The sequence below is a fragment of the Diabrotica virgifera genome, chromosome 1, assembly GCF_917563875.1.
Source record: "Diabrotica virgifera virgifera chromosome 1, PGI_DIABVI_V3a".
NCBI lineage: Eukaryota > Metazoa > Arthropoda > Insecta > Coleoptera > Chrysomelidae > Diabrotica > Diabrotica virgifera.
In genome coordinates, this window is record NC_065443.1 from 52,177,512 (window position 1) to 52,190,364 (window position 12,853).

At 31.5% G+C, this 12,853-nt stretch overlaps 1 protein-coding gene across 1 annotated transcript in view; it reads right to left on the reverse strand.

Annotated features, from left to right (window-relative positions):
* Positions 1-7,071: 7,071 nt before the first annotated feature.
* The window catches only part of LOC114325531 (prosaposin), a 143,819-nt gene continuing 138,037 nt past the window's right edge, over positions 7,072-12,853 (reverse strand). The window contains exons 12-14 of the mRNA XM_028273603.2: positions 12,594-12,733; positions 12,148-12,316; positions 7,072-7,273 (exon numbers count right to left, since the gene is read on the reverse strand). Of these exons, the coding sequence (XP_028129404.2) occupies positions 12,191-12,316; positions 12,594-12,733 (266 nt within the window). The 3' untranslated portion in view covers positions 7,072-7,273; positions 12,148-12,190. The remainder of the gene's footprint in view (positions 7,274-12,147; positions 12,317-12,593; positions 12,734-12,853) is intronic.

The window sequence follows — 12,853 nt, forward strand, 5'->3', positions numbered from 1 at the left end:
AGTTATAGAATAAATGTTCTATATAGAGCTAATTTTAAGTTTATTTTTATCTAGTTTTTGTTTATATTTTAAACTTTTTGTGCTCAATTTTTAGAGATTGGCTGAACAGGTGCTTTATATATAACTTTTTGAACAAACGTCAATGTTCGCTAGAAAGTGAGAGCTAGCCGTGTTGAATACAGTATTTTGGTCATATAACTCTATGTCATGTGCCCTTCTTCCTCATCCTACTATGTTCATCAATCTCAGATCATCCTCCTTGTCATCCAAGCATCCTGTTATGGACTGTTCAACTATGTGTCTTTTGGTCTTTCATATTATTTTTGTAGTGCCTTTCGTATACAGGGTGGTGAATTGGAAAACGGGCCATAGGAAACTCAATGTACAATTCTTAACTGTTGAATTCCTGCCTCCCTAATTATTCTACATCAAAAGACATGAGAAACTATTTGTAGAGGATTGAAATCTTTATTGAAAACAATTGTTAAAATTGTTCTACGAATTAAACACATTCCAAAATTTTGTAAAATATAATAAACTTTATCAAAGTGTTTGCACAAATTTAGGCCACACACAGTGCAAGAATGTGTATAAGGTTACCTTCGGTCACAATGAAACGGTTCTTAGACATACTACGGTTGCGCATGATCGACGGTGGTGGGGAGACTTAAATTTTTGACTTTACGTCACAAGAATACAGAATCTCATATTTTTAAATGATTTTCGATCGTTGAATGCGGGCTATTGTGTATATATGTGTAGTATTTGTGTTATTATCAAATAATAAGACAAATAATACACATTTTATCTTATACCGGGTGGTGAATCGTAAAACGGGCCATAGGAAACTCAATGTAAAATTCTAAACTGTTGAATTCCTGCTTCCCTAATGATTTTATATCAAAAGTCATGAGAGAATATTTGTAGAGAATTGAAATCTGTATTAAAATCAAAAGTTAAAATTTTTCTACGATTTAAACGCATTCCAAAATTTTGAAAAATATAATACATTTGCCACAGTAGGTATGCGTGTAAAAGTTAGGCCACACGTTACTATTTAACTGACAGTGCTCACACCATTGACTGCATAAAAAATCTTTATTATTAATACTTTGTCCGCAGCTGAGGGTATCTTATCAACTGTATTGCTTTTAATGATAAAATAAAAATATTGAGAGTTTAAAAATGTGAAAATAATAACTTCATTGTGGCACATTATTGCACTGTGTGTGGCCTAATTTTGGGCTGAAAAACGTATTTTTACGCATTTTTACAAAATTTTGGAATACGTTTAATTCGTAGCAAAACTTTAACAGTTGTTTTCAATACAGATTGCAATCCTCTACAAATAGTTTCTAACGTCTTTTGATGTAAAATAATTAGGGAAGCAGGAATTTAACAGTTTAGAATTTTACATTGAGTTTCCTATGTCCCGTTTTCCAATTCACCACCCGGTACCGGTATATCCTAGTTTACTGTATATTTTTGTATTTGTAATTTTGGTGTTGTTTCCTATGAACACTTATTTTGAATTATTCATGAAAGTTGTACAACGTACCTATTGTAGGAGTTTAAATAAGAATATATATTTATAAGGTAGAAAACTTTAAAATCCCATTATGTATTAAAGTAATAATAATGCTGATGATATTTTAGAATGTCAGGTAGTGTGGCCAAATTTATTAGGTACGTATTATTTAAATTTTTACAATAAATTATACAAGTAATTCTAATTCACATAATCCTAGCTGACCTCTAAGGATAGTATGTATTCAATAGTTAATCCAGTATTAATGGAAATTCATCGACAAATTTTCAGTGTATAATGGAGATTGAAGTCCTAGATTTTCGTAAATATTGCATGGATAAATATCAACAGTTTTCCATAATTAGGTATTATAATCCACTAAACATCTTTATTTCTTAACTATCTTGACTATTTTCCATCCATCAAAGACATATAAATACCGATTAAGGGAATGGAGCCAAATGCAAAATTTTGACGCACGTCAAAATTCTCAATGTGTTTTAAATGTATTCATTTTTTTCGAATCCTGAGAAAACTAATAAATATTTTTGAAAGATTTAAACGCAGAATGAAAGACTACATTATTACCGAGGGCCAAAAGTCCCTGAAAACTTCTATAATGTTTATTTTAATAAGTTACAGGGCTTAAAATAAAAGAGAAGTGTGATTTTTAATTACAAATATTTCATTCCAAAGAAACTTTTTATTTACTCTAAGGGACTTTCAGCCCTCGGTAATAACGTAATCTTTCATTCTGCGTTTAAATTCTTCTAAAATACTAGTTTTCTCAGGATTCGAAAAAAATCATATTACGATTCAAATGACAGTATACTCGTGACGTAATCGCACCCTTAATGTTCATTGGTTAGTCGATCTGGGCAACCGTAGTAATGTCTAAGAACCGTGTATATTAACAATATTTTGAACTGTCAGTATTTTTATTTTATCCTTTTTATTGTTTAAAAAACAATAAAGTCGAAAAGATGTCCCCAGTTGAGGAGAAAGTAGTAACAATAAAGATGTTTTATTCAGTCAATAGTTTGCGTACTGTCAGAAATAGTAACGTGTGGCCTTACTTTTACGCACTTACTTAGGTATGGCAAATGGATTCTATTTTTCAAAATTTTGGACTCTGTTTAAATCGTAGAACAATTTTAACTTTTGTTTTTAATACAGATTTTAATCCTCTACAAATAGTTCGTCATGACTTTTGATGTAAAATAATTAGGGAAGCAGGAATTCAACAATTTAGAATTTTACATTGAGTTTCCTATGGCCCGTTTTCCAATTCACCACCCGGTATATACATTTTTTCTGTTAGACTGATCGTAGATGCTGCCTTTTTCTTTGGTTTCGTATTATTGAAATCGGTCGCATTCGTAAAAGATCATCAGCTGTTTGAAGTCCCCTGCTGAACATAGGCCTCTCGCAAATAATTCCATAGGTTTCGGTCTTGAGCACATTGAATCCAGTTCTGCTGGGTGCGCTTGATATCGTCCGACTATCTTGTTGGAGGACGCTCTCGAGTGCGATAAGCATCGTGTCTAGGTCTCGATTCTAACATTCAATTGGTCCATTTTCTATCTCTAACTCTGGCAAGATGGCCTGCTCATTTCCATTTCAGTATTGAAATTCTTTAAATTGCGTCCGCAATACCTAACTATTTGATTTGAAACTCTGTCTCTGAGAGATATATTCAATATTGATCTCTCTTCCACTTCTATTTTATTTATTACTTTTCTAGTAAAAGTCGGTGTTTCTTCCCTATTCGCGGTGTGCAAGTACTTGGAAGGGAAACGAGAAACGACCGTGCGCGAGTCGCGGAGAAATATTGCAACTATCTTAAATAATTCATATTGTCAATTGAAATTGTCAATTTGACGTATATTTCATACATTCTGTCATTGAAGCAGAAAAATTATATATTGCTCCACAATATTGATATGATATGCAATTATTATATAAAGGTAAATTTAATTAATTGTATTTTGCTTGCAGTACTGCATTTTAATAACTAATTTTATTTACTACATACAATTGTTTACGTTTGCATAACATAACCTGTATCTTAATTTTTTTTGGACTATGGCCTTGACAATTATCCAGCAACCAGGACTAATATAATTAAAAGTGCGAATAAAAGTACAGAGCGTAGAAATAGAGGTCGTTTTGCCGAACTTGCACGGTCCCAATACGTTGGAAGCGAAAGCACACATTGATCAAAGACCTTCCTTTTCGAACACATGGAAATATCTGATCTAAAACCTTCAAGAAAAAAACTGATGAAAATCCTCAGTTTTCCGTAAGTTGTCCATGTTAGTCCTATTCTCCTGTTTAACTCTGTTTCTAGTTTGTCTTTTTCTATTTAATCTTAAGATAATTATAGGCAGGTATACACTTTTCAGTTTGCGTGACTTTTGGGATCATTTTGGCCAATACAAATTTGGTCATGTACAATAATTATTTTAATAAGTCAAAAAATTGCCAACTAATGTTTGAGTCTTTTCTCTTCGGACTACTATGCGCTGCTATTTATTCAGTTAACTATTGTTTGAGTCGGAGTGCAGTTATGACTCCATGTTTCATCGATTGTCACATATTGACACAAAACTCCTGTTTATGACAATAAACCGAGACTAATCATTAATTCATTGTTTTTGGTCGGCTGTGAGCAAATGCAGCACTTTGGAGAAAATATGTGTTTCAATGACATGTTATGGTTGTATCGTTCGTACAGTATAAATACCATTGCACGCCATCAGCGTCATAGCAAGTGACGTCACATGATAGCAACACAAAATATTTAAGTCGTAGGTCTGTTCCTTTTTAGAATCGTTTATCCAAGTGCACTGGAATTACACCCACTAGAGATATTTTATTATATAGGCGTAGAAGTAATAATAATAATAAATGTCTTTGCGCATAAACCACCTTACTAAGGACGAAGAAGTGCGCACCTGGATGGGTAAACCTCTGCACGGGCGACATCCCAATGAGGTCAGCCAAGATATGTCGACAATATAGGGTCGAACTAATGGTTAACATCAGGAAAGATGTTCCCCGAAACGGAAGGTTCATTACTGGCCATTCAGGATCAGGTTATACCAACCAGAAATTACCTGAAATACATCGTCAAAGACCCTCAAGTCCAGAACGACAGATGCCGATATGGATGTCAAGCCCAAGAAACAATCTAACATGTTACCGGTGGCTGCCAGGCATTTGCTGCAACTGAATACAAGGAACGGCATGACTCAGTTGGAAAGATCATTCATCAAGAGATAGCTATCAAACTGGGACTTCTCCAAACGGACCATCTCCCATATTATCAATACGTTCCTGAGAGTATGCTTGAGAATGACAACTATAAGCTATACTGGGACCGCACTGTGCTCACAGACCAAACAGTGGCACATAATAGATCAGATCTCGTATTAGTCAATAAATTAACGAGACAAACAACATTCATTGATGTGGCGATTCCTAACAACAATAATCTACGTACTAAATTTACTGAAAAGTTCGCATAGAAAAGAAGTCATATCTCTACAGCCTCTCCTATAGTGCAAGTATTGGTTTGGACTTTGTCCAAAGCAACTGCAATATACTTTAATTTTTTTAATAGTCTTAGGCATTTGTCTTTAAATTTGTATCATTTACAAGCTTTATTACATCTTTAGCAATACTTATTCTATAGTTTGAGCAAACGTGAAATAATATTGGCCAGTTTTTTAAGTAAATTCCTAAGCATTCCGATAAAGTATTCCAACGAATATCCTGATGCAATACAAGAGCATAATCCCCAGCCTCTAAATTTTGCACTAGCAAAATGTACATTTCTGAAATATTTGCAATTTTTTTTACATTACTCTTTATTCCTGGCACTTCTATACCATGTGCAAGTAAGTTCAATATAAATATGTTATTATGCCATAATATATATGTTATAATAATAAGTACAGATATCTGGAAATTCAAATAAGGAGACAATGGAGAATGCAAAGTACCCAGACAATACCGATTATTATGTCTACTACTGGAGTCATTCCGAAGACCCTCCTCGAAAGCATCAAAAAGCTGGGTCTAAATGAACATCTTTATAAGACCATGCAGAAAGCGGTACTACTCGCGACGGCCAGAAGTGTACGAAAATTTTTGGGAGATACACCTGCATTCCAAGTCACCTAGGGCTCAATAACACGGAAAGAGTCCCACCAGAGCTCAATCCTTTTGATACCGTAGGTATCTGGGATGAGTAAATTTTCCCCTTAGAGGGAGTGTGAGCCGTATGGCTAAATCTGGGATAAATGTCTTCATTCCAAAAAGTATACAACAAAAATATTAATCGGTCTGTAGGGCGAGGTTCAGCTTGTAAATCACTGCAGGACAGCAATGTACAGCTGCTCTTCCACCTAACCCCCATAGGAACTAATATTTGAAGATTTCTATTAATATAAACTTAAAGAAATACACCATAGCTTGATTTCATTTAATTTGTGTAAGTGAATTATAAACCGTTTTTATAAAGCATACTGGTCCGGATCACACTTTAACTGCAATCAAACGAAGGTGACATTTTGACATAAGCTGGTAACACTTATTTGACAGTTGCGGTGTTGACAATTCAGATTTGTTTTTATTATTTACTATAAATAATTGTTTTATTATATTTACTGTTTTTATTTACTTTAACGTAAGATTATTAGTTAATTCTTGATTTCGATTTCTAATGTTTTTATTTAATTACATTGAATATTAATTTATTTTGTTGTATAATCCAGTTCTGTAATAATTGTGATATATTTGATTTAAAATGAATCCGGGAATTGATTTGTAATTTGACACCAATGTTAACTTGGATCTCTGTCGTAGATAATGACGTGCAACCGAGATTCTTTTTGACAGATTCAGAGTACGAAACATACAGCACAACAATTCCTACCTCACACTATTAAAAGCTCAAATAAACTTACTCTTTCATTAAAAAAAGAAGAATTAATGGAAATAGTGGGAGTGTACACTAAACTCGTACAATTTTGTGGAATTTATTTTCTCAAAATATTTTTATTTTCTACAATTTTGTGATGAATATAATATTATCTTGTGGTGTAAATAAATAATTATTGATTGGCATAACATTTATGTTTGTTTAATCTTAATATTGGCTATAAGTACGTGTGTTTGGTTGTATAGTAATTTCCAGCCACGTCTAGTCTGTCAAAATGTAACTTCGCAAAAAAATAATTACTAGAATTAGATAGTTGTGTCGATGAGCGAACCGGCTATATTTTTAACTTATATGCTGTCTTATAATTTCAATTTCTGATACAATCTGTATTCATCTGTACAATCTGATAATTCAATTTTTCTTTTGTTTTTAAAATTACAAAAATAGCTTCACTTAAACTATTGTAACTTTAAGACAATATATTGAGCTCAATTTTGGCAGGTGACATGTGAATGTTGGCATTTTCTGATCATGTTATTAAAGACCATGTATAAGTCAGGAACAGAACTTATTAAAATAAATAAAACAACAATGCTACAAATGAAATTTTATTAGATTCCAAATTATCCAGCGGTATCACAGAATCCAGTCAAGTAACAAAATAATCTCCCAAGTAATACAACTGTCTACTAAAGATAATTCATTAATAACTACTTCCATATTTTTATTTTAAAGTACTTAAGATTAGGTTTACAAATAAATCTACTTTGGTAATTTATGACACAAAATAATTTTGCCTGAAACAGAAAATACATTATTTAAGTATAGGAACATTTACAAATATTTTTTTATTTTACTAAAAGCGATATGAAGTTTTTGTTCCCTTATAAAAAATATTTCTCCCCCAAAAAAACAAAATAATTCTAGATACTACACTATTCATGAAAAATATAACAGTTGATATAAGATATATTCCATCATTAAAAACGTATGCATTACATTGCATATTAAAAAACTAGATTGGAACGCAAACGGAATTAACATCGATGGTTGCTTTCTAAACCTTATTAGATTCGTCGACGATATTGTGATGATAATGATAATAGACTGTACAACCATGCTTGAAAAGCAAAATCAAAAGATTGAAAGTATTAAAAATAACTAATACAACCATGTAAAACACGCTATGAGCGAGGAGTCTGCTAGGAACCGACAGTCTATGAGTATGCTTATTATTTAAAACATATTTTGGAATTAAGCATAACGATCATATTCAGTATAAGGCAATACGTATATGTATTAGTGCGTTTAAGTCAACGCCATGTGCAATTCTAGCAGAAGCTCAGGAACCTCCTCTAAACCTTAGAAGAGAATTCTTGTCTCTAATAAGTTTCTATTAAAGACGACTTTCGACTCACATAAATTATTAAGTAAAATTAACAGTCTCACTGAATATAACTTAACAAATTCTAATTGGAGAATTAAAACTTCTCCCCCTCTTACAGATGCTTATCTAGAAACTAACAACTTTAGCATTAACACTAAACAAATATTACCCATATATAACTCAAGTTCGAAAATACAAAAATAGAAGAAAATACAAAAATTGGTTTTTTTCTTATAAGACCAGTTGGTTTAAACCGTGTTTAAAAAAAGGTTTCAGGCATGTTGGTTTATTTAAACCTGCCAACCCTGTAGAGGAAGCACCAGGAATAAAATAAATTGCTTTAGAAGTAGTCAGTAGGGAAAGCAACGAAAAAATAAAGCGATGAGCGTAGTATTGTGAAAAATTGTTAAACACAAACAAGTTGAACCAGAGAAAAAAAGATCAACGATAAAAAAAGACATTCGTTCTATGATGATGAAGGAGTGCGCCTACAAAAAAAAAAAACAGTTTGAAAAATTCTTCCAAAAATGATATGGAACAAAAATAAACCAGACAAAACACACTATATAGAAATGAGAGCAAATATAACGAAAGAGACACAATATAATATGATCATTAAAGAAGAAGATACCGACTTCAAATTTGAAAAAGTAACGGAATTAGATGCCAAAAAAATATAAGACCCGATAACTTTTAAATATAAATGTGTGCCTTTTAAACATAAATTAAAATGTACAGGGTGATTAACGCAAGTCTAGACATGACAAACACCCTATATATTTTTTATGTTTTAAAAAGCTCCTTAAAAACTTGATTCCAACGAAGTACATTATGTAGGGTCTATTATGAATAATATGTACAAGATGAAATTTTCATATTAATAATTTATCACGCTTTAAATAACGATGATATATTTTTTAAACTAGCAAAATACAGACATAAATTTTCTTAACTATCAATATAATATTGTGTTTAGTTTAATTTCTTGATGAAAAGTATACCTAAGACATAATTTCAAAATTCACAATAGACTTACATAATATTTTAGTTCGTTGAGATCATATTGTTAAGGATCTTTTAAAAACAAAAAATATGAATGTTTCAATAAAAATAAAGATGATGAATTATGCTGAACTTGCGTGAATAACCATGCACATTCAAATGTATGTTTTAAAAGCGCACATTTACATTTACAAAAGTTGACGAATCTCAGCGTTTTTTACAATTTTTTTAAACAAGGACAAACAATTTTATTCCATAAGTGGTTTACACACTGTATAAAAATTATGAAAAAGCGGCGGAGCGGCGAGATTAGTAACTACGATAATAACAGCTTAAATCTGCCAAAGAGAGCAAACTTTCACTTCCATGAAACAGTAATACGAAAAACGAGGTTATACACGGCTCCAAGAAATTAACCCATCACCTTAAAATGAGACGTCGCCTTTTGATGTCTCGAATTTTCTAAACCTGTTGTCCGATCCAAGTGATTTTTGAAGTTATACTTCTTTAGGTGCGATTGAGATTGAGGGTGAATTTATATTAATCTGCGCGCATGCGCACACCGACAGTATGGTATTAGTCGTTATACGGGCTCTGATTAGGTGTTGAAATGATCTGTCAATAATAAATAATTGTTCAATATGAAGGTAAACAAATGTATAATATATTAGTTTTATTGTTGTGAGGACAGAAACAAAAAAGTTTATAATTGTAGTGACTTTTAAATAGTTTTTAAAAGCATCAGGTACGTAATAATTGTAAATGTATCATAGGTACCTACCTATTTGAACCTACCAAAATACATAGTATGTAATACTTTTATTTACATAATTTGATTACCATCAAAATTTCTATCAATATTCACCTAATATATTGTTTTCTTACTCTATGTTTTGTTGTATTTTTTCAATTCTAAATCATTTCAATTCAGAATCAAAATAATTTGATTTAATTCAAAAATGTCAAAAGTTTAATCCGTTTAGTTAGTCGATCTTCGCACATAATGACACATTGTCTCCGTGGCGAAGCGTTTAAGGCGAATGAACCCCAATACCAACCGCGCTAATAAGCTGGTTCGAATCCCAATAGAAACTTTTATTTTTTTATACATTTTATGATTGTAAGTATATATATTATATAATTTTATTTTCAGAAATCATTTGTGGCATTTTTAATGTGTTTGTGTGTGTTATATTCTTTTATTATTTTAATTTTTGGCACTGTTTTAATAAAAATGTTTGAGAAGTAGTAAGTATAAATTAGTTTAATATTTAAATAAAATATAAATAAAAAGTATATTAATTTCGTTTAAATCATATAATAGAAGTATAACTGCTTACGTGCGTACAAAGTACACACACATTATTTTTTTAAATATATGTTGTAGCATTATTCTTTAACAATATCGCTATAATAATATTGTTGCTAGACAAGTAAACTGTCATTGTATACCGGGTATACTAATAAAACTGCGTTTTCTCTCAAAATTCGCAACACCCTGTGAAATATTTTAGCATTTATAAAAAATACTGAAACTTAAACCCAACGATAGCCTCAGGTTTTCTTAACATCATGTTTTTTGATTCATTTGCTTATGTTGGATAATAAAAAAGTTAGGTACTTTAACAACTAGCCATGTTTTTCATCAATACAGGGTGTTTTAAATAAGTATGACAAACTTTTAGGGGCAATTCTGCATGAAAGAATAATGACAGTTTGATTTATAAACCTATGTATTTACGGGGTGTTGAAATTTTTCTTAAAACTGATTTATTCCTCTAAAACCGGTCGAGGTAATTATGCAAATGAAATTTGGCGGATTTTAAAGGATAGTTCCCGGGCATTTTTTGATATACAATTAGGAATTTAATATTCATCATTGGCGCTCATACGGGTAATATGAGCCGTATGCTTGCCAATGGTAAATATAACAATTTTAATTGTATGTGAGAAAATGCGCAATAACTACCTCTTAAAAATCCACCAAATTTTATTTCTGTATCTCAACCGGTATTAGAACAATTAAAAATCATCAGTTTTTAAGAAAAAATTTAACACCCCGTATTTCGGAAACGAAGCATTTGCGGACATAAGTTTATAAAGCAGACTGCCATTATTTTTTCACGCAGAATGAAACTTTAATTCAAAGTTTAAAAACACCCTATATTGATGAAAAACATGGTTAGTTGTTAAAGTACCTAACTTTTTTATTATCCAACATAAGCGAATGAATAAAAAATATAATGTTAAGAAAACCTGAGGCTATAGTTGGGTTTCAATTTCAGTATTTTATAAATTGTGGAATATTCCACAGGGTGTTGCGAACTTTGAGAAAAAACACAGTTTGATTGGTACACCCAGTATTTATAATGACAATTTAGGCGGCGGTTACATTGGATGTGAGTTCGTACGAATTCGTACTAATTTAAGTCGTAATACAGATTGGTTATGTTGGATGCGACCTCAGACGAAAAAATGCAGTACTAACAATGAATAACGTTGCGAAGTATTACTTTTTTGAAACGCCGTTATTATTAAAGTTACTTTTATTAGAAAACTCCAGAGTTTGGGTTGATGATTTTTTATTCAAATCTCGGTTGTTATATTGTTTATTTTTTGGTCTCATAAAGATTGCCTTTCTTGGACTAGTATTGTATTATTAATTTTTCAACATCCATTTTGTAACTATAATCAGCCAAACACCACAAAACTATTAAATACAATCGACTTCTCGTACGAATAATCGCAGAAAAAACAAATTATGTTGGTCGCATTAGAAAATCGTACGAGTTCGGAGGAATTCGTAAGAAATATGTGTAAGTAATGTAACCGTGCATATAACATTGTACGTATTTGTTTCGTTCTGATGATTTCGTACGTTTTCTTACGAATTCGTACGATCGGTTTTTCGTACGAACTCGCATCCAATATAACCGCCGCCTAACTTGTTTAGATTAAAAAATCACTTAAATCGGACAACAGGTTTAGAAAATTCGAAACATCAAAAATCACCCATTTTTAAGGTGGTGCGTTAATTTCTTAAAGCAGTGTATATAAACGAGGATATATTTTATATTCATACGAATAAAACATGAATAATAAGTACAGTAAGACCGATTTATCTGCAACCGCAAGGAGAAGACAGGACAGACGTTCGTTTATGCGGTGAAAGTGACCTTGAGGGTTGCAGTTAAATCTGTTTGCCTGTAACGGGAGATGAAAATCTTTTATTTATTTATTTTAAAAATCGTACAAACATTTAAATTGATACTCGACTCTTACCTTGCTTAACATGTAACACTAATTTATTAAAGTATCTATAACTTTAATCTATCACAACTTCCCCAAGTGAAGATTTGCAATATCCGAATTTTCGGCACACAGTTTTGCCACCCTGGTGGACGATTAAGTCGATCATCTCTTTACCATAAGCTTCTACGATTTGGATACACTAAAAAAATATACGTAAATAAACTATACAATAATGAACTACACTTGCGAGCAAAAAAATCGACTCGAAAATTTTATTTTTTACTGGCTAATTGGCTCTGCCAAAGCCATTTTTCAAAAAAAAAAAGTTATATTTTTGACTACGCTGTTTGGCAAATGTATCCACATACTGTGTAAAATTAAAATTAAAATATTGTGAACAGAAATAATTTTTATAGCAACGACACCACATTTGTAAAGTCAGTAACTAAAGAACATAACAAAGAAAAATTACTTACTTGTGGTCTGTATTTCGCAGGAAGACCTCTACAAGTTTTTTCAATTACATGAACAATATCGTGATCTACGTTCGGATTGGACAAAATCTTTTCCATCACTTCCACGGTCATTTCGCAAACAGGGCACTCCAAAATTTGAACTAAAAATATAAATAATAGAAATAACTATTCTGTAATAACAAATAAAATTTCAAAGACTCTCACAACAATTTTTGTTCTAAAAACTGAAAGGTTACACAGAGTTTAGAGCAAATACTAGG